The sequence below is a fragment of the Coffea arabica genome, chromosome 11c (assembly GCF_036785885.1).
Source record: "Coffea arabica cultivar ET-39 chromosome 11c, Coffea Arabica ET-39 HiFi, whole genome shotgun sequence".
In the NCBI taxonomy this organism is placed as follows: domain Eukaryota; kingdom Viridiplantae; phylum Streptophyta; class Magnoliopsida; order Gentianales; family Rubiaceae; genus Coffea; species Coffea arabica.
Window position 1 is genome coordinate 3,172,887 of NC_092330.1, and position 24,180 is coordinate 3,197,066.

The 24,180-nt window shown below is 35.8% G+C and overlaps 1 protein-coding gene and 1 long non-coding RNA gene across 2 annotated transcripts; one reads left to right on the forward strand and one right to left on the reverse strand.

Annotated features, from left to right (window-relative positions):
- Positions 1-5,568: 5,568 nt before the first annotated feature.
- On the reverse strand, positions 5,569-6,723 carry LOC113715812 (F-box/kelch-repeat protein At3g23880-like). Its single transcript, XM_027240114.1, has one exon. It carries the CDS (start codon positions 6,721-6,723, stop codon positions 5,569-5,571), a length of 1,155 nt encoding a protein of 384 aa, XP_027095915.1.
- Positions 6,724-7,742: 1,019 nt separating this feature from the next.
- On the forward strand, positions 7,743-23,481 carry LOC140017077 (uncharacterized). The gene is made up of 4 exons (XR_011823398.1): positions 7,743-7,885; positions 21,280-21,467; positions 21,548-21,682; positions 23,235-23,481. It is a non-coding gene; the product is annotated as an uncharacterized lncRNA (long non-coding RNA).
- Positions 23,482-24,180: the final 699 nt, after the last annotated feature.

The window sequence follows — 24,180 nt, forward strand, 5'->3', positions numbered from 1 at the left end:
AAAATTTTCAGAAGCGTACCTAAATTCATATTGACAATCCTTGAATCCCTAGAGATTTTGGGGTGGCCTTCTAGGTCAACATATATTTGCCAATTCTTGAGAGAGTCCTTTAATTTTTCTCTGGTATCTTTCCTGATGATGGGATATTAGGAAAGAGCTATTCTACGATACTAGAAAATACAACTATAAGAATATTTGTGACCTGGGGATCATAACCCTATTTATAGATAACATTCCTATTACCTTTTGGATTCCTATTTCAGCTCATTATAAGAATAAAAAATACCCTTAAGTCTCTACATATTAAAGACCCACACCCTATTAGATATATATTAAGTCCAAACTATATTTGATCACTTTAATTGGATTTAATCTTATTTGACAGTTTGCATCAGATAATTATTCACATATAAGTTCAACGTTGGATTAAGCATCTAACATTTACTTCCTTGTTTGAAAGCTGTTAAAGAAAGAAGTGCATCCATGGACTCGTTGATGGTGTTGTAAATAGAGTACTGCACTTTACACTCAGTGTAGGGAAATTTCCCAAATCGATATCTTTTGCACCTAGCTAGAACTAAAATGGATAGCAATCACAAGGGCATAAAGAATAAGAAAAGAGTCGTGATTGTTTATATTGACGCCAAAACAGTTTCACTATTTGTTACTTATCAGTGCATTCAATTTCATATTAACTGCAATTCCATATGGCATTCCATTTGGAATAAAAGAATTAGTATTCAACAATAAACACCGGATTATATTGTGTCGGTGATTGGCAATGGAGATTCCACCTTTTTATGGTTCGATATATAATTGACACCCCCATGGACCTTTGTTACAGAAATAAGGCCATAATAGCGTGAGGCAGTTTGTTAACTGTCCAAGGCTAAGGTCTTTTCAATTATTAGTGAAGGCAATGGAATTAAACCGCGTATAGGAAGTGGAAGGAATGAGATCATGGAGTCTTTTTTTTTTTTGGTAAAAAAGTAAGCAATGAAATTGTTATGACATGACTTTATCATGCGTCTTATGTGTAGAAATATCGATTAGATACTGAAACAGGTTGATAAGGCGGACTAATGTGTATGCTTAAACTATTTTTTCCAACTTGTGAAAAGTTCAACCCTTTGCATTTTCATTAATCATAGGGCTGTGGTTTATCATAGCTGGATAAAATAGACCATCTGGATTTGAATTCGGCTATGGTTGGTCCACTTTTCATAACTTTCAAAGTTCATCGTTTTGAACAATACTCTTTAGATTTCCACAAAAAAATAAATAAATAAAACAATACTCTTTAGATGATTTAACTATGCATACTCCTGGATAAAGTATTTCATTTTAGTATAGAATAGTTCTGTTAAGACTTGGTTCTGCTTCATTTTGTACAATTATCTGAAGGAAGTACAATTGTTTAGCCATTCTTTTTGTGGTAATCTCCTAGAACGTATAAAAGAATATAATTTTGTCTATACTCCCCATTCAAGATCTGAGATAGAGCTATTTCCAAAATTAGAGTATACATAGCAATTCATTTGTAGTTTAAACAAGTGCCCACAACTCTCTAGCTTTATTTTTAACTCATTTTGTGATGACAAAGTTTATCTTTTCTGTTTTCTCTTTTACTAATTCTGTGTAGACTCAATGACATTTTCCCTTCAACATATTGTTGTTGTTAAAGATAATGTTCCAATTATGTGGAAAGAAAGCATTCTGTTTTGGCTGCACTTTGCTGAGTCTTGGTCATCCTAGTCGAAAATCCCAGAATACACGTTAGTTAAAGACTTGTAACAGTTTGTTGGGAGAAAAATTAATAAAACGAGTGGACACGAAATTGGTGCTATTAACTATCTCTATCTTTGTCCTTGCATATGTGCATTAGACGCTGTTGTTGTCTCTAGCTAGAAAACGAAAGAATCCTTGCAAGGGTTGGAACCATACTTATCCCAGTTTTGATTGCTATTTTTAGAAGTTTTTGTAAAAAAATATACTGTAACAATTATATGTATGTATATATATATATATATATATATATATATATATATAAATCTACCTATTATATAAGAAAAAAGTAGAGTTACTATAGCAACCTCAATGATTGTCAAGTGGATCCCCTTATTTTGACATGTGGCGCATTCCCTTTTTTTTTTTTTTTGTTCACCTTATTTCCTTTCTTCTTTTTGGTTAAAGACAATTAAACAAACCCTCATATACACTGCAAATTTCTTATTTAGTTTTCACTCTGTACTCCTTTTCTTTTTTTCTTCATCCTAATCATTTATTCTATTTTTTTCTCTATTGGATTAGTTGATGCATTTTCTTTCATTTTTGTCCATAATTAACTGATTGAATGGTTTCATTATCGGAGATCAAGAATGGGTATGATATTTCCTTTCTTCCATAGTCCAATAATCATGATTTATGATCTTCTACTTTTACTGTCTCTCTTTGGCATCTACTATTTAATACTTTTTTTGTCATATTTTGTGTTCTGATTAGAAACCTTTGCTTATTGCTTTTCTTGCCGCTTCCTTCTTCATCTGACTTTCTTTTCCGCCTAAAAGAGGTATGTGATGTTGTGAATATTTTTCCCCCAAATCTAAAGAAATCTTTTTTTTTTTCAGTTTTTTAAATTTTATTTATTCTAAAACTACTTTTTGGCCTTTTTTTTATTTTTGGAACAAAATTCCCTAAGGTTGACAAGAAGAACGGTGGTGATTACATGAAGAATTTTTAGGCTAATAATGAAAGAATTGTAACTACTTTTCCCCCATAAAATAAATAACACCATTATACATATTCATTCTAGTATTAATTTTTTATTTATTAAAATTGTTATTTGATAATAGGGTGATATTAATAGTGCTAGAGTGGAGGAGAAAGAATTTGACAAATGAAGGCCCAAGGTAAACGATGATCAGGAAGAAAATAATGATGCTTATCGAATTAAAAATTAATCAGAGTCTCTTAATTTATGAATAGGTAATTATATTTTGATATTTTGATTTATATAAAGTTTAGGAATGGTGAAAAGTTCTTATCTATTGGATAAGGTGGATGATGTGTAAAATAATTGTTGGGGCAAGCAATTTAGAATGTGAAGATAATATTTTGTATCTCTTCATTCAACATTTTGAATTACTAGTTTGTATCCATGATACGTAGTTTATTTTCATGGTTTTAATTTTAGCAAATGATAGCCTGAGAATAAAAGAAGTGTAAAATTAGCTTTCAGAATCTTTTACTAAAACTAGTTCTATATGACTTTGTACTCTTATCCTTTTTTATTATCCATAATGATAGATAATGTAATTACAGTTTGAGGTGGTTTTTAGGTGTGAAACTTGACGTATCATTACTATTTGGCTAAAGGAATTGGTAATATGTTGTCAATTTGACTAGCTAAAATGATTGCAGTTGTCAAAGGAATGCATATGGTGGTGGAAGTTAGCATTGAGGTTTTTAACTTAGAGTGTCACTTTACAAAATATTATTGGAAAATTCTATTTTGATTAAAAAGACATTTTTGCAATCAAACAAATTGTTGGATTCGAATTTGCATATGTAGATCTAGAAACATGGCAATTCATGTTTTTAATTTAAAGCTGCTATTTGTATTTTAGAATTGTTTGGTGAGATAATGTTCTCATTTGTCTGTAAAGCAATTATGCATGATTTAAATGGATGGATTAACTCACTTTTTCTCTCAAAAAAGAAAGAAAAATATGCAAGTTTGCATGTTTTTATTGATGTTGAAGATTGTGACAGGTTTTGGTGGAGTTCTAAACTTTTTTTTAATTATTTTAGTGTTAGAAACATTATGACTACTTTTTGTTTAGTTACAAGTAAAAATATGTTACTATTAGACCAACAATGCACTCATAATGGATTTGCTTTCTTTTCTTTTTTGGTATCATTGCATACACATAATATTGGTTAAAACATCTTTGTCCAAATCACAATAAATTGGGCCTAACTTAATAGATGGAATTTCTTTTCACAGCAAATTTTAGTTCATCTTTGTTCACTTTCATCAGGTTCCTGAACTTTTGAATGCTACAAGTAATGGGCCATCAGTCAAAGAGACCATGAAAGACATTACTGGTTAGAAGAGTTACTATTTCACTGCTATTTATAAGTAGTTGTTCATATTGTTTTTAGGTATCTTGTGGCCCATTTGGATGACTGCTTTCCATGAAGTGTTTTCAGAAAAACTTCCTTAACATGGGTTGAATTTGTTATTCATAGTTATTCAAAATGGTTTGAATTTCTTATCTTATGCAAAATGGTTTGAATTTGTTATTCATAGTGATCTTGTTCTTCCTTCTGACATTTATTTATTTTATTATTTTTTGAAATGGGCTGAATGTCAGAAAATTAAGAATTAAAGAGAGGTAGTGATATTTTCGGATGGTTCAAGGAAGGTCACTAGTTTTATTAAAACTTCAAGAGAGGAACAAGACAAGCAACTTACACAAACGACATGAAAGGCTTTCGGTTGATTAATTTATTTGATTATAGATTTTGATTTTGGATAATCAGTTTATTTGTGATATTCTATTTTGATTTTATATTCAAATTATAGATTTTTTTTAAAAAAAAGTTAATATCCATGATCAACCAAACATAAATTTTTGCTGATTTTAATTATTCTTTATAATCACTTTTCATAATTAAATTTTGAAAAATTTAAAGCAAAAGAGAATAAGACCGAAGTGCAAGCCCAATATATATATACCACGTGCAAACCTGCATATATATGTACATAGCCACATCAATTAATGCATTTAGTAGGATTCTTCTATTTTGTGTCTTAGGGTACAGAATAAAAGACGGCTTCGTAATTTAAGGGGCGTTACATAATTAAAAAAAATACAAAAGTTTAAATAAACTACACTAAAAATTAGGTAATTCGGGGGTGAACAGTGCCATTATAATTTATGTAAATACTATAAAATTAAGATAATAACAATTCAAAAATAAGCATTGGGAAAAAACTATTCGCAGCATAGAAATAGAATATCGTTGCAAAAGCAAAAAATTATTTCATAAAAAATTAAAGAAATGAATGGTAAATATGAACTACCTCTTTACTGATAGTATAGAAACAAATAAAAAAGATTAATATTTCTTAAGTTGGACCTTATATATGAAATGCGAAACATCTGTTTTTGGGGCAACCATTTCACATTGTATTGACTATTGAGGAACAAAGTTTAGACAGAACACAGGAGGGCAGAAGTTTTGGAGTGCCATCCACAATTACATTCCAATTTCAACTTCGCCAACAATATAACAAGTATATATGGACTAACTTTTATAAATATGGATGAACCAACAGGAATTAAGCGACAAAAATTGCAACAAGAAAAATTGCATCAAGTAATATAATACTGGATGAACCAACAGGAATTAAGCGACAAAAATTGCAACAAGAAAAAAAGCAGACAACTTTCTCACCTGCGAGCTTCAAATTCTAATCATATGAAACCTTTTCAACTTAGTGAATATTCCGTCAGAATAAGAAATCCTTGTCCTTGATGTTGGTTCTCATCCCACTCCGAGCTAGGCATGAGGGTTATTTAAACTTTCGATGAATATATGAGGACATCTGCCAAGCACTTTGGGGTACTCATAATTGTATTCCATCGTTTGAGGGTTATAACTAAAAATAGTTTCATCATCCCGTAGCATCATGACTTCACCATTTTCCATGAGCATCAATGGTGTCAACTTTGTGCCATAAGAGATGCTATAGAATTTCAGAATTGATATCTCAAACAAAGGAGTCCAAGATTCTTCATTACCATATTCTTTTATTGCAATCACTTCTACTTGGTTAATGTCCCAACAAGACATACAGAAGCAGTCGTCCAAAACCCCCAAACCAAGTATGTGGCGACTTCTGTCCTGCAGCATAGGAAGCTCCCTTACTTGATCAGTTTCTCGATCAAAAACAATGATCTTATTAGGTGCAGGGTTGGTACAATAACCCTTATTGGTATTAGCTCTCCAGTGTAGAAAACCATTGAATGAAACTCCACTTGTTCCCTGGTGACATCGATAAGGAAAGTTTAGCTTTTTCCAACCTTTGTTTCTCAATCCAGCTACCAACACGGGTCCGCGTGAAAACTCCCGAGCACGAATACTACTGTTTTGCAGCCCTATTACGACCTTGTAATCGTCAGTGGATGAATCGTAACAAATCCCGGAATTTGTTACAAAATAGGGAGGTTTCATTTTGTCCGATTCTAACACGCAGCTGAAGTATGCTGTGCATGGATTCCACAAGAAAAAAGAGGCGTCAAAAATTATAAGTAACAAACCATTGCATGAACCTGCAATATGGCCATCACGATGATAATACTCCGTTATTGGCTTCTCCAGGGAGAACTTTTCGGTCGAGCCTTTGGTGTCCATCATATGGAAACAAAGATTTATCGATCTTTTTGTGTACTCGAATGACATAGAAGCTGTTTTGGGACCTCGAATGTTACCGAAAGATGTGGAATTCAGATCCAAAATTGTCGAATTCCAAAGCTTGCTTACGCATTTGAATCTTATCAAAGACTTGCCTGGAAGTCTAGGGATGATATTACTGCAAATTATGTGGTCTGGGATTTGAGCCAGTTGAACTAAGCCGCCTAATTGGGATGGTTTGCTTTCTCTTGCAGCAGACTTCCCTGCATTTCTGCGACGGTGAGGTCGCGAACGTCCCATGGTTGAATAGTTTCGTTGTCGTGGACCTAATTAGGGTTTTGGACCCGAACTATATATGACTTTGGGTGCCGACCGACAGAACTCTCTCACCTCAATGCATGGTTGCAGGGGCAGTTGCCTCCAAAATTTTGGCTATTCACTTTTTACCCCCTTGGATTTTGATAATTTTCGTTGAAGATTATTTTTTTGCCTGTGGCCCCTCCTCCCCAACCAAAAATTTTAGAAAAATTTCGTTGTCCTCCTTCACTAACCTTTTTTTTCTTATGAAAAATATTAAATTCTCTAAATATTTTTAGATTGTCATTAAATTAGTTGATCTACAAAATTTAATTTCCTATTAAATGCTTTGTGTTACATATTATCTTCTTAGAATTTAATGTATTGTCTCTAAAATATCTCAACATAAACATTTATTACAATTAATATTTGTAACTAATCGGCTATTCCATTTGATATTTTAAGGAAAAATTTTGCGATATGTTCATGTAGATAGATTTTTTTTTTCCTTTTTTGTGTAGGATGGGAAGAAAGAAAAGATTGAAACATGAATTATTATATAAATTTGTATAAATTTCACATATTAATGCATATTTTAATTCAATACTAGCCATATGATTTCCTTATTACACTACAACAAAAATGATTTTTCCTGACATGCCTATAAGGATACTTTCTAGTTTGTGTCATTATAGCAATCCTATCATGACACTTATTATCAATTCAATAATATATACTTTAAATTTTTTTATTTTATCTAATATAAAAATAATAATGTGCCTTTAGACTACCTATCATGACATTTAAGAAAATGTAAGATGTAAAAAAAAAAAAAAGACACAAAACGATAGCGTTTGATTTTGGCAGAAACTCCAAAGTTTCATTTTGGCGGCCAAAAGACTTAGTGAAAATTTTCTTCTTCAAGGCAAAAAAAAGTGGTGGACTCGTCTAGTTGTCTTTTACTGTGTAGAAGCAAAACAAAGCTTTTCTAAGTGTTGAACTCTCTTTCAAATCACCTCTACCTCACTTTCACTCAGACGCCCACTCTCACCTCTACTTCCACCTCACTACTGCAATCTCAATCTCTCCGACGATTGAAGACCAGTGAAGTACCATGGCTCTCTAGCATGAAGACCAAGTAATTCTCCAAGTGTCTGCAGCAAAGGTTAGTTCTTTCCTTCTCCTCTTTCTCACTAAAATAATTTGCAAATATTTTGGCCCTAAGCCTGTTTCTTTTTTTTTTCTGAAAATTTCTACCTGCATTCTTGTCAAATCTTTATTTAGGGTGTAATTTTATGGTTATTTACATGATTAATCTTTTCATCCCTAGAAATTTTATTGCCCTAATTTTAACTTAGGGGAAAAATTGTTAAAAATTTTTGCCTTGCCATCATGAATCCCCTAGATTAATTGCATCATCTGCCTCTTGGCCCGCTTGGGAAGGACTTGCTACTTCCCAACCATTTTTGCACAAAACCCAACTACGTTTGGACTTAGCAGGAGGAGAGTTGAACAAAAATTGACCAGCGGTTGGAAAATTTTGGTTGTTGTCGTTGGTAGTGTAAAATATTGACCATACTTTCTGCTTCTTTCCCTCATTAGACAAACCTACTCAACAAACTTAGAAAACATTAAATTAGATGTGTTTTGCCACTAGTTTTTGGGGTTGATTTAGTTTATCCAGCAAGCTAATTGGAGCTTTTGTATGGGTACGCAGAATTGGAATAGATGGGATGTTATGTGCTTGATCTGACCCTATTTTTTTCCCTCAAATTCAATCTGATTGAGTAGGCTGGGTATGTGTCACGCCCCGAGCCCGTATGTGCCCGTCACATGACATCCGCCGTACTCCCAAGTCCCACTCAGGAATACAAGGCTACATTAACTAATTAAACTTGGCAATACTAAATAATTTAAACAAATAAAGTGCGGTTCGAATTACATATAAAAGGAAGTTTACAAATACTCAAGACGTTCGTACATTTATTCTCCAATTAAAACAGCGGAAACAAAAGTAAATAGGATAACACTAGAAGTAGCTAGCCTGCCAACTTCTATGCACCTAAACTAATAAAAGTCATCCTCAGGGTCTTCTATGTAAACCAATTCATACTCTTCCGAATCTGCAAAAATGGTAAGAAGTGGGTTGAGCGACACATCGCTCAGTAGGTAATATTTACCCCTCTGTTGGACCATGCACTCTTAATTTTATAGGTACACAAATATATAAGTACAATTCAAATCGTTTCCATATCATTCACATTCGTAATTTTGAAAGTAACGTTGTTTTTAAAACAATCAGTAGTAAAGAATGACAAGCAATTTAAAAGCATCTTATTGATAGATGTACATAAGAAATCGTAATGTCATAATTCATTTCGTCTCAAGTCACAAATCTCTTCATATCCACTCATAAATCAATTCATTTCAGTTCATAAGTCTCATTTCAAATCAGTTCATAAATTCATTTCATATCGGCTCATAAATCATTCTTCCAGACCAGCTCATAACATGTACATGTAATAACCGGCTACTGAGTACTCAGCCTAGAGATTAAACCCTTACTAGGTGGGTGACCAATAAGTTTCATGACTACCGATTGGTCTCATTCATATTTAGGTCAATCGTCCAGTCACTATACCAGGCTACCATGACCTTGTCAATCAGCCGGACTCTATACCAGGCTACCATGATCTTACCAATCGGCCGGATTCTACACCAGACTACCATGGCGATTAGACAGGACTATAGCCCCTACCGTCTATTCCATGACCGCTCTGAGCTTTACTGGTCAAAATTCATTTCGTATTTCATATACAGAATTCCTTGCTTTCATAAAAGATTCAGCCCATTTTGTATATAAGAACATATCAAAACATTTCAAATAAGTCACATGGTCCATCTTTGTATAGTAAAATACAACTTTCATAAATATCCAAGTAAAGCATTTAATCAAACACATTTCGAGCCAACATAGCCAAATAGGATTGAAAACGAGAGTCTCATTTACACATTTGAAATCTCAGAAGGGTAAGTACCACCTACCTTTGTTTAGCTGCTCGAGTGGACTACCTTAGATCTTTGTACCGTACCTATCAAATGCATGAGTTCCCTAATTAGTTGTTACTTCCTATAGATGCATAAATATACAACCCTAAGTAAGCATAAGATTCATACCTAGACCATTAAATGGACCCTAATAGTATCTCTCTCAAATTGGGCGATTTCTTAATTTGGAAAGTTCTCCTTTTTGTAACGTTTCTTAATTTAAAAGAAAATAGTTACTCATAAGCATGTTTATTATCTTGACTGCTATCTTACTATACCTATTTATGATTTATAATTAATTATTACTATTATTATTATCGTCCTTGTCGTCGCTACTTTATTGTATTACCACTTATATATATTTATTAATTAGTTATTATTACCTTTCACTTTATTTCTACCTTTGTGCGTGTGTAGGTGTTATTATTATTTATGTATATATAAACCTATATATATATTGACTTGTTATTATATTTATTATCTTAACCTATTACACTTGTATTTATATTTATATTTTCGTTTACATCCTTAATTTATTTCATCCATATTATTATTACTATTATTATTATTATTATTTTAAGCATTTCGTTCCACAATCTAAAGCTTATCTTACATTGTATAACTTAATCTAATAAGGCTAGGTTAAAATGTTTTAGATTGCTATTTAAGTACTTTAGACTTAATTAATAAGGTAATATTTTACATGACTAACCCTCAATTCTAACAATTATATTTAATTGGGTCCTGAATTTTAATATTCACAATATACTATAAAAATGGACTAGTTATATTTAAAATCTATTTATTAAATATTTACTAAATTTTTATACTATAATTTGGTCCAAGTTTAAATTGCTCCCTTTCTACTTATTTATTTTTGTTTATTGTTATCTTTATTTTTCATTTTATTTTATTATTATTATTGTTATTATTATTATTTTTTCTTGGCGGGGCCCAACCATGGCTGACCATGATCGCCAGAGAGTCTGGCGACCCAAATCAGCAAATTGGTTGACCGAAAAGGCCAACCAAAATTGTTCCATTGTCGCCAGCACTTGCCGGCGACATCACCATCATTTTTTTTTTGTTTGTTTTGGGTTGGCCAAAAGGCCAACCCTTGGAATTCCTTTCCCCTGCGGCAGTGCTTGGCCAAAACAGAGCAGCGGCATCTCCTTTTTTTTTTTTTGTTCCTTTTCTTTTCTTCAACAGATTTGGATCATCTACTCACCAACGATCAAGATCTAACACCCTATTTCCACTAATCCAAATATGAATCCTCCTAATCTCTTATAGAAACGGATATATCAATCTATATACAACAATAATATATATCCATAAAATATTTAGGATAATTAATTCGATTACTAGAATTTAAAGGAGAGGTTTCACGTGAATTTGGGACTTACAGGTTTAGGTGCCTAGTTGACGGATCGATTGACATTGTTGCCTGCTTCTCCTTCTCTCCTCTCTGACAGCTCTTGCTCTAGGGCAGACGAAAGAAAGTAAGGCTAGGGTTATTTTACTATCTAGGGTTTTAATGAAACCCTAAACCTAGCACTACTTATTAGTAGGTGGCTTGGGTAAAAGTTTTACTGTATTAGAACCCATTAACCCATCCTACAGCTACTTTATTTTATTTTTCCTTTTTCTTTTCTCTTTTTTTTTCTCATAGCAACTTTATCCTTTTTAATTAGTCGAGAAAATAAAATAATAAAGATAAAGTTATAAAATTGGGCCAATAGTCGTGGGTTTCACATTCTACCCCCCTTATGAAAAGTTTCGTCCCCGAAACTTACGTACCTTGATAAAAAAGATATAGGTACCTATTCCGCATGTCCTCTTCTAACTCTCATGTTGTCTCTCATGGTGTATGGTTCGTCCATTGCACCTTGACGTAGGGTATGGTCCTTCTCCTTAGGACTTGATCCTTTCGGTCTACGATCCTTAAAGGAACTTCCTCCACTAATAAGTTCTCTTTCACCTCGACGGGTTGGTCCTCCAAAATATGATTCGGGTCTGACACATACCTCCTTAATTGGAAGACATGGAACACATTATGTATCCTTGACAAAGTAGGTGGGAGAGCTAGTCGGTACGCTAGAGGTCCAACTCTATCCAGTATTTCATAAGATCCCACATACCTCGGACTTAACTTGCCACTTCGTCCAAATCTCATTACTCCCTTGGTAGGGGACACTTTCAAGTACATCTTTTCTCCCGGTCGGAACTCCAAAGGTCTCCTTTTTGAATCTGCCCAACTTTTATTTCAGTCCTGATCTACTTTCAACCTTTCTCGGATGATCTTAATTTTCTCCAAAGTCCGCTCCACCAAATCAGGACCAGCGATCTGTTTCTCGCCTACTTCATCCCAATATAAGGGGGATCTACACTTCCGTCCATACAATGCCTCAAACGGTGCCATGCCTATACTGCTATGATAGCTATTATTGTACGAAAACTCCATTAGTTTTACCAACCTGTCCCAACTATCCGTAAAGTCTAGTGCACAAGCTCTAAGCATGTTTTCTAGAGTCTGTATGGTTCTCTCCGACTGTCTATCCGTTTGAGGGTGGAAAGCTGTACTTAATCTTAAGTCAGTCCCCATAACTTCTTGGTAAGTTGACCAAAATTTGGACGTGAACCTAGAGTCTCGATCAGACACTATCCTCACTGGGACACCATGAAGGCATACGATTTGCTCCATATACATCTCTACCAGTCTCTCCATTGATATCCCATTCGACATTGGTAGAAAATGGGCCGATTTTGTTAATCGATCGACTATAACCCAGATGACATCATTATATCTAATGGTTCGGGGCAACCCCACTACAAAGTCCATTGCCACATGTTCCCACTTCCATTGGGGAATCTCTAGGGGTTGCAACAAGTTGGCAGGTCTTTGATGCTCGGCCTTCACTTGTTGGCACACCAGACACTTCACCACATATTCGCCTATATCTCGTTTCATCCCATTCCACCAATAATTCCTCTTCAGATCTCGATACATTTTGGTTCCACCAGGATGGATCGAGAACCTTGAATTATGTGCCTCCTTTAGCCGTTCCTGTTTTAATCCTTCATCTCTTGGTACACACAACCTACTATCCTTCCACAAACTCCCATCGTCTCCCAATTCAAACCTATAAAAGGGTTCTAATTCCAGTTTTTCCTTAATTTTTGCGAGCCCGGCATCCGAGCGCTGCGCCTCCTTAATCCTATCTATCAAGGTAGGTGCGACTATCAGGGTAGCTAGCACTTGGGCCGTGGACTCTACCATCTCCACTTCAAAGTTTTTTATCTAATCCTTTGTTGTGGGTTCTCTTAACTCTCTCGATTTCCTACTAAGGGCGTCTGCTACCTTATTTGCCTTGCCTGGATGGTAGCTGATTGTCAAATCGTAGTCCTTAATTAATTCTAACCACCTCCTCTGCCTCATATTCAATTCCCTTTGAGTGAACAAATACTTGAGACACTTGTGATCGGTAAACACCTTACATTGTATACCATACAAGTAATGCTTCCATATTTTTAATGCGAATATTACTGCCGCCAACTCCAAATCATGCGTTGGATAATTCTGCTCATAAGTTTTCAATTGGCGGGAAGCATAAGCAATCACTCTACCATTTTACATCAATACGCATCCTAAACCATTTTTAGAAGCATCACTGTAAATCACAAATCTCTCCGGTCCAGATGGCAGGGTGAGTACTGGGGCTGACACTAGTTTTTCCTTTAACTTCTGAAAACTGGTTTCACATTTATCTGTCCATTCGAACTTTACTCTCTTCTGAGTTAACCTAGTGAGCGGTGTAGCAATAGTGGAGAATCCTTCTACAAATTTTCGATAATATCCATCAAATCCTAAGAAACTCCTCACCTCAGTTACATTAGTGGGTCGTGGCCAGTCCACAATTGCCTCTACCTTCTTTGGGTCAACCGACACCCCTTGACCTGATATCACATGACCTAAAAATGCCACACTCTTCAACCAAAATTCACATTTACTGAACTTAGCATACAGTTTCTCTCTTCTGAGTATCTCTAGGACTTCTCTAAGGTGGGCAGCATGAGTTTCCTCATCTATAGAGTACACTAAAATGTCATCAATAAATACTACCACAAAACGGTCCAACTGTGGTTTAAATACCCGATTCATCATATCCATAAAGGCCGCCGGAGCGTTAGTTAATCCAAAGGGCATGACCAAAAACTCATAGTGCCTGTATCTCGTACGAAATGTACTTTTCTGGATGTCTTCGGCCTTAATCTTCAATTGATGATATTCCGACCTCAGATCTATCTTAGAGAATACCTTAGCTCCCTTCAACTGGTCAAAGAGATCATCTATCCTTGGAAGGGGGTATCTGCTCTTTATTGTGATTCGATTCAATTCCCTATAATCGGTACACAATTTTAGACTACCGTCCTTTTTCCTTACAAAGAGTATCGGCGCACCCCACGGAGAAACACTAGGTCTAATGAATTTCTTGTCCAACAATTCTTGTAATTGCTTCTTGAGTTCCTTTAATTCCGCAGGTGCCATCCTATAGGGGGTCTTGGATATGGTATTCGTCTCAGGTATAACATTTATTTCAAATTTTATTTCCCTATCCGGAAGTAGGCCAGGAAGATCCTCCGGGAACACGTCGGGAAAATCCTTCACCACTGGAATCTTTTCTAAGGACGTCTCTTCCTTTTCCATATCTACAGCGTAAGCCAAGTATGCCTCGCATCCTTTCCTTATTACCCTATACGCTTGCATAGCAGATAGAAGGGCTAACCGACGAACTTTTCTATTACCCACATTTCTTTGGTAGGAGAAATCCTTCTCGCCCGGTTTCATGAACAACACTCTCTTCCTTCTACAATCAATTTGGGCAAAATGTCTAGCTAGCCAATCCATTCCTAAGATAACATCAAAGTCACTCATATTTATTTGCACCAAATCCACTTCCAATTTCCTATCCTCCAATTCCACACTACAATTTGGATACCTAGTATGAGACACTAAGATTTTATTTCCTGGAGCAACTACTTGGTAGGGGTGGTCCATCCATTCAGGGGGCATGCATAAGTACTTTGCAAATTTCTTAACAACAAAGTAGTGACTAGCTCCACAATCAAATAGCACATATGCAGGCATAGAATTAATTAAAAGAGTACCTGTGACCACGTCGCCTGACACTTCCGCCTCAACGTCAGTCATGGCATGTACCCTGGCGTTCACCTTTGACTTCTTATCAGTGAGATTGCCATTCTTATCTCCTTCCGATCTTTTGTTTGGGCAATTCATAGCCCTATGCCCCATCTGTCCACATTCAAAACAAGCTCCTATTCCGAATCGGCACTCCCCTAGATGCATCTTCCCACAAGTCTTGCATGTGGGAATCGTCTTAAATCGGCATTCTCCCCGATGCATCTTTCTACAGGTTTTGCACGTGGGAAAGGTATTTCTTCTAGTCACCTTCGGTGGTTGCCCACGACTTTTCTTAATTAGGCGGAACCATCCGCCAGGTCTTGGTGTTCCCGACACTGTCAGTTCATTCCCTAGTCTAGACCTTTTATTTCCACCCTCTTTGTCCAATCTTTTGCAGTCAGCTACAGCCTTCACGCTGGCATCCAATACATCATTAAACGTAGGGGTATAAGCGGTATTCACCCTAATTTGAATCCTACTCAACAATCCCCGTACAAACTTATATTTCTTTAACTCGACATCCGCCATGGTCAACGGCACGAACCTTCCCCACGCCATAAACTTATTTGAATATTGTACCACAGACATCCCCGGTGTCTGTCTCAGGTTTTCGAACTGATCTATTTTCTACATCTTCACGGCAGGTGAAAAAAAGTACTTCAGGAACTCCTCTCTAAATTTTGTCCAACTTACTGGTGGGACGACGGTAGGTTCCAAAGTTGCCCACCACTTATTAGCCTCTCCTACCAAAAAGGGTTTGACAATTAGGTGCTTCATCTCCTCCGACACTTGCAAAAGTGCGAAATTACTTTCTATCTTATCTAACCATTTTTCTACCAAGTCCGGGTCAGGGGTTCCATCAAAGGTAGGGATATGGATCCGTTTCATTTTCTCATAGTAGGATTGGGTTCTCCCTTGTCAATGGCCCGGGATTTGGACAGCCTGAACTTGTGCTAATTGTGATTGGGCTTGTAATGTTTGGGCTACTCCAGTTAGTGCAGTCACTAGTTCCGTTGGTAGCATCAGGTAGGGTTGATGCCCGCTTGAACCAGTCCCCTGATAGCCCGTATCTTGGTCATTATTTCCTTGATACGGTTCTTGGCTGCGACTACCCTGGACGTTCTCGCCATTAGAGCTGCCATTGCGATTCACGCCGCGCCTAGTTCTTGGTGCCATTTCCTAAGTCACACAATGAGTCCCATACTAAGTAAGTTTTTTTTTATCCCTATTTATTATTATGCATATATGGATACATATATATAGGTACATAAGAAAACACGCTTTTAACGCTGTTAAGACGTTCCAACTAGAGTTGCCTACCTGCATACTTTACATATACTACCCTTAAAACAACATGGGCGAAAAATCACATTAAACAAATTATAATGATAATAAATACAAAATGAAAAGAATTTTTTTTAAAGTAGGAGGTTTCATTCGCTAACTCCGAACGAGAAGAACAATCGATCCCTCATACATCGGGGCCAATAATCCAACATTTTCCAAGAAGAAAATGTCTAACAATCTAGCGTCCAAACTATCTAATTATAGCCTACGACTGGATAGAGGACTAATCCACGCGAACAATCGCTAATCAACCTACCAATGTTTTTGGACTAATATTTCATAATACTACTAAAATGAGTGGTTCGCCAAATGAAACCTTTCTCAGACCAACTCCACTACTCATCAACTGGTGGATCCGCATCCACAATAGTTCCGTCTCCTATGCCCTCTCCAGCACCGTCCTGATCCTCAACTCCATCTTCCCCCTCTTGATTTTCCATGGGCATGTTCTCAGGGTCCTCCTCGGGGTCATCCTCTACCTCCGCATCACTATCAGGCCATAGGTGGTTCCACCCGTGCATCTGAGGTGCAAGGGGCTAGTGGTCAGCTATCCAGTTCATCACACGTTGCCTTCTCTCTCCATATTTCTCTTCTAGGGTTTCGTACTCCGCCTGTCGATTCTGGAGTAGGGAAGCTACTTCCCCAAATTCTTCGTTATGCATATCAGCTAGTCCCTTCTGTACTTCCATATCTACTTTCAACTTAATGACCTCTTCTCGCAGTCGGAGGACCTCTCCACGCCAGCCTTCCATGTCCTGCCTCATGTGTTCCCTCGACACTATCAACGACGAGATCTCTTGCCTTTGGTCAGCTACTCGATCACTCAATGCATAAGCCTTCCTAGCTCCGTCCGTGGCTCTATCTAACTCCTCTAGGAACCTGTCCCTATAAAACCTTTGTCTCTTCTTAAGACGAGCCACGTCACATCCTGTCAAATGGACTGGGCAGTCGCAATTCTCCTGCTCCTCGTGCATTGGTTCGACCATCTCCTACAATACCAAATGGAACACCATCAGTCCTACTCCCTTCTTCTTTACCGTACACAGATCTTGTCAAACCTAATTTACTGCTTACACTACTTATTTCATGAATTATTCTACCTTATGATTTTATTTCGAACCTAGCTCTGATACCACTAAAAATATCACGCACCGAGCCCGCACGTGCCCGTCACATGACATCCACCATACTCCCAAGTCCCACTCAGGAATACAAGGCTACATTAACTAATTAAACTTGGCAATACTAAATAATTTAAACAAATAAAGTGCGGTTCGAATTACATATAAAAGGAAGTCTACGAATAGTCAAGGCATTCGTACATTTATTCTCCAATTGAAACAGCGGAAACAAAAGTAAATAGGATAACACTAGAAGTAGCTAGTTTGCCAAGTTCTATGCACCTAAACTAATAAAAGTCATCCTCAGGGTCTTCTATGTAAACCAATTCATACTCTTCCGAATCTGCAAAAATGGTAAGAAGTGAGTTGAGCGACACATCGCTCAGTAGGTAATATTTACCCCTCTGTTGGACCATGCACTCTTAATTTTATAGGTACACAAATATATAAGTACAACTCAAATCGTTTGCATATCATTCACATCCGTAATTTTGAAAGTAACGTTATTTTTAAAGCAATCAGTAGTAAAGAATGACAAGCAATTTAAAAGCATCTTATTGATAGATGTACATAAGAAATCGTAATGTCATAATTCATTTCGTCTCAAGTCACAAATCTCTTCATATCCACTCATAAATCAATTCATTTCAGTTCATAAGTCTCATTTCAAATCAGTTCATAAATTCATTTCATATCGGCTCATAAATCATTCTTCCAGACTAGCTCATAACAAGTACATGTAATGACCGGCTACTGAGTACTTAGTCTAGAGATTAAACCCCTGCTAGGTGGGCGACCAATAAGTTTCATGACTACCGATTGGTCTCATTCATATTTGGTCAATCGGCCGGTCTCTATACCAGACTATCATGACCTTGTTAATCGGCCGGATTCTATACCAGGCTACCATGACCTTACCAATCGGCCGGACTCTATACCAGGCTACCATGGCGATTAGACAGGACTATAGTCCCTACCGTCTATTCCATGACCGCTCTGAGTTTTACTGGTCAAAATTCATTTCGTATTTCATATACAGAATTCCTTGCTTTCATAAAAGATTCAACTCATTTTGTATATAAGCAAATATCAAAACGTTTCAAATAAGTCACATGGTCCATCTTTGTATAGTAAAATACAGCTTTCATAAATACCCAAGTAAAGCATTTAATCAAACACATTTCGAGTCAACATAGCCAAATAGGATTGAAAACGAGAGTCTCAATTCATTTCAGTTCATAAGTCTCATTTCAAATCAGTTCATGAATTCATTTCATATCGGCTCATAAATCATTCTTCCAGACCAGCTCATAACAAGTACATGTAATGACCGGCTACTGAGTACTCAGCCTAGAGATTAAACCCTTACTAGGTGGGTGACCAATAAGTTTCATGACTACCGATTGGTCTCATTCATATTTAGGTCAATCGTCCAGTCACTATACCAGGCTACCATGACCTTGTCAATCAGCCGGACTCTATACCAGGCTACCATGATCTTACCAATCGGCCGGATTCTACACCAGACTACCATGGCGATTAGACAGGACTATAGCCCCTACCGTCTATTCCATGACCGCTCTGAGCTTTACTGGTCAAAATTCATTTCGTATTTCATATACAGAATTCCTTGCTTTCATAAAAGATTCAGCCCATTTTGTATATAAGAACATATCAAAACATTTCAAATAAGTCACATGGTCCATCTTTGTATAGTAAAATACAACTTTCATAAATACCCAAGTAAAGCATTTAATCAAACACATTTCGAGCCAACATAGCCAAATAGGATTGAAAACGAGAGTCTCATTTACACATTTGAAATCTCAGAAGGGTAAGTACCACCTACCTTTGTTTAGCTGCTCGAGTGGACTACCTTAGATCTTTGTACCGTACCTATCAAATGCATGAGTTCCCTAATTAGTTGTTACTTCCTATAGATGCATAAATATACAACCCTAAGTAAGCATAAGATTCATACCTAGACCATTAAATGGACCCTAATAGTATCTCTCTCAAATTGGGCGATTTCTTAATTTGGAAAGTTCTCCTTTTTGTAACGTTTCTTAATTTAAAAGAAAATAGTTACTCATAAGCATGTTTATTATCTTGACTGCTATCTTACTATACCTATTTATGATTTATAATTAATTATTACTATTATTATTATCGTCCTTGTCGTCGCTACTTTATTGTATTACCACTTATATATATTTATTAATTAGTTATTATTACCTTTCACTTTATTTCTACCTTTGTGCGTGTGTAGGTGTTATTATTATTTATGTATATATAAACCTATATATATATTGACTTGTTATTATATTTATTATCTTAACCTATTACACTTGTATTTATATTTATATTTTCGTTTACATCCTTAATTTATTTCATCCATATTATTATTACTATTATTATTATTATTATTTTAAGCATTTCGTTCCACAATCTAAAGCTTATCTTACATTGTATAACTTAATCTAATAAGGCTAGGTTAAAATGTTTTAGATTGCTATTTAAGTACTTTAGACTTAATTAATAAGGTAATATTTTACATGACTAACCCTCAATTCTAACAATTATATTTAATTGGGTCCTGAATTTTAATATTCACAATATACTATAAAAATGGACTAGTTATATTTAAAATCTATTTATTAAATATTTACTAAATTTTTATACTATAATTTGGTCCAAGTTTAAATTGCTCCCTTTCTACTTATTTATTTTTGTTTATTGTTATCTTTATTTTTCATTTTATTTTATTATTATTATTGTTATTATTTTTTTTCTGGTGGGGCGTATGGCATGGCTGACCATGGTCGCCAGACCCAAATCAGCCAATTGGTTGACCGAAAAGGCCAACCAAATTGTTCCATTGTCGCCAGCACTTGCTGGCGACATCACCATAAATTTTTTTTTTTGTCTTTTCAGCCAACCCTTGGAATTCCTTTCCCCAGCGGCAGTGCTTGGCCAAAACAGAGCAGCGGCAGCCGCTGCTGCTCTTCTCCTTTTTTTTTTTTGTTCCTTTTCTTTTCTTCAACAGATTTGGGTCATCTACTCACCAACGATCAAGATCTAACACCCTATTTCCACTAATTCAAATATGAATCCTCCTAATCTCTTATAGAAACGCATATATCAATCTATATACAACAATAATATATATCCATAAAATATTTAGGATAATTAATTCGATTACTAGAATTTAAAGGAGAGGTTTCACGTGAATTTGGGACTTACAGGTTTAGGTGCCTAATTGACGGATCGATTGACGTTGTTGCCTGCTTCTCCTTCTCTCCTCTCTGACGGCTCTTGCTCTAGGGCAGACGAAAGAAAGTAAGGTTAGGGTTATTTTACTGTCTAGGGTTTTAATGAAACCCTAAACCTAGCACTACTTATTAGTAGGTGGCTTGGGTAAAAGTTTGACTGTATTAGAGCCCATTAACCCATCCTACAGTTACTTTATTTTATTTTCCCTTTTTCTTTTCTCTTTTTTTTTTCTCATAGCAACTTTATCCTTTTTAATTAGTCAAGAAAATAAAATAATAAAGATAAAGTAATAATTGGGCCAATAGTCGTGGGTTTCACAGTATGTATCATACAGAGGGGTTGTTCATGACTTGAAATCTCCTTTGGTTATTCTTTTTCAAACTTGGGAGTTGATGTTGTGTAGTTTGAGATGTATAATTTTAGGACTAGCTTAAAATTATAATCACACTTACAACTTATAATTCAAACTTTGGAGCTTTCTTTTGCATCTTCTGTGATGGGACATAATCTGTCTTGTTTTTTAACGAATTGTTGTTATTTGTACCTGACATGGTTTAAAAATTCAAGAAAAATGCTGAACAAGCTGAGATGGAAATTCAAGTCCAAACTCAATAGCAACTTATGCAAAGGCTGGAGAACTGACAAGCTGAAATGCAAAACCAACAAATTGAAATGCAAGACCTTCTTAAGGCTTTGAAAGTTGAATTGCAGTCTAGGAAGTAGGGCAATGAGAGTATATCTGGCAATGATAAATGGTAAACTATCTTTCTCATATAAGCATTTGATTTAGCCTCGCTTTTGTCTTTACTAAAATTTGGGGAAACTATTTTTGCAGGCTTTGTATCAAGAAACTTTAGCAATGAATGCCTCTCCAAACAATTTTACCTTAAAGAAAGGAAATGGAGACTCTGCACAGGAACAAAAGCACAGCTTCTTTTGAGCACTAATGCAGAACTTCCCTCCTTTGGAGGTAAAAATTTTAAGACATTCCTTTTAGTATAGTTCAAATATTTCGCGAAAGCAACGGATGCAGTGCACATTTTGCTGTCCATGATTGCAATTTGATGTACTGAAAAGTTATTAGGTAATATATGGTTTCACCATAAATACGAAAACAACCTAGTATAGGTTTTTTATTGAGTGATCTCTCTTATGTTTCCATTTTCTACATTCCCTGATTCACGAGGAAGCCAAGAAAAGATAAAACAAACTCCTGATTCATGTGGAAAACATTAACACCAAAAAGAAACTAAATTCTTGATCTACTAGGTAATTACATTAAGTATTTAAAAGCCCCTGGTCAAGGATAGGACAGCAATACATCATTAAGTTTTCCAGTCTGTGTACCGGAAGGGTTGCTTTAAGTCTTCTCTAAAGGTAAATCTTGGCTCGTGATTTTTCTTGAAACTGAAAAATATGTGTTTTAATTTTGTGGGGTTTTGGTATAAGCTGATCAAAGAACGGTCTTTAGTCTTTGTGAGGAAGATTAAGGATGTTGCATGGCCTTTTCTGGATTTTAAGGATGGAAGTTGAGTACTAAAATGGCTTGATTTTGTACTCTGTTTTATGAATTAAAGAGGTTGCTTCTGCTTTGCAGATGCATTTTTGGTAGTAATCATGTCGGTGGTTAGTGGTTGTACAGTAAATTGAGGACTAGTAGTCAGTTTTGTTTGATTCAATTGGGCCTACAGATGATGTTCATTAGTGCTTTCCATGTATTTGTTGTGAAAGGGTTGTGAAAATTGTAAATGTTCCAAGAACCATTTCTTGTTCTGTTCTTTCTTTTTTTAGTTTTCTTTTTTTGGGGGGGGTGGGGAAGAGGAGGGTCAGGGGGCAGGAGATTGGGTTTATTGGACTTTGTGGTTGGTATAAGAGGATGAGTGGTGTGATTATGGTTGTTGGCAAGTATGAGGTGGTAACTAATAGATGAAATTAAAGCTTCTAGGTGGGAAACGTTATGATCTTTTCTCTAGCTAATATTTAAGAAGTAAATGCAACTAAAGCTTCATGATTCGCTACTGCTGCACATTTATGTATTGGCTTTATGGGCATTGAGCTGCTAATACTTATTCTGAAAGCTTTTAACTTTACGCATTGATCTGTCCTGTAATTGCCGATATGAAATGTATGTAACTAGTTTTGTTAGCAGTTGACTTTATGTTACTGAGTGGATACAAGGTTTAGTTTTTCAGTGATAGCAGATTGATCTTAAGTGTGAGTGGGTTGCAAAATTTCCCCCTGGAAGTGATTATTTCGTGGAATACAGAAAATTTGAACAAATTTAAATCCTTAGAATGGTTCCTAACTTTGAATCAAACAAAATGACATGGCTCGTGGCCTAACCCAGAGTAGTGGAAAAGGGGTTCATGTTTTTACATCGTGGCTCTTAGGTCTCATCATGAATGGCTTCGCCTCTAGAATTATGGCAATTTAATTTGATCTTTAGCAAATACATTGTGGCTTTTCTGGAAAGGTCTTGTTAGTATGATGATCTACTGATCCCCCACAAACTTTGTGCATAGGTGGAACCAGCTGAAGATTGATGGGGACTTCGTGGTTATAACTGAAAGCTCTCATCATTTCATTGGAAAGTTTGGAAGCTACTATTAGTTCTTTCAACTTGTTAGGGATGAGAATCTTTAAGTTTGTGCACAAGAGAGTATTTCAAGTTTGTGTACATGAGAATGTTTTAGTACTTGTTTGGGATTTTAGTACTTGCTATGTTTGTACTTGTTACCGACTTTTAATTCAATGAATTATATTTGAGTATCGACTTCTTCTTTTAAATTGCTATATGCATTCTGCTCTTTGGGATAATTTTACAAGTCCCTTGGGATTCTGGTTGGTGGAATGTACAGTAGGGAGGACTAATTGTAGGTTGCTTCCATATAAAAAAAAAAACAGGGAAAAAACTCCTGGCAGTTAAAAGTGTCAGCATAGCTTAGCTTCGAAAAACACTAATGACAAATGGGCATGTCGTCCAAAGCAGTGTAAATTCACATGGCTACGTGTCCTTAAAGCCATATATTAAGACAACTCAAGATGCCTTCATAAATTGGATATCCTATTGATCCGCTACTGATGTTCTAATGCTCTACTGACACTTTCGATTATCACAAAAAAATGTTTTTGTTGGCAGAGGGAATGCTATAGCACCATGGTATTCCTGACACATTTGAATGCTGCTAAAGATTTGAGGCTATCCCCACATTGGAAGGGACAACACTCGCCCTAGGTGTGAGGATAGATAAAGTGTCAGGTTAGATTATCTATACTAACACCATTAAATGCCGTTAAAGGCCATTTTTGTTGTAGTGTTATGTTTTGTGGACTTGATTTTATTGGTGTTTTGTTAAAATCATCTTGTGAACAAAAAAGCTTGTTGTTAGAAACTTTGGTTTAAATTATTTTTTTAATTAGTTGCAATTCGATATGAATTCTAAATCATTAAGCCAAAGAAATGGAAAA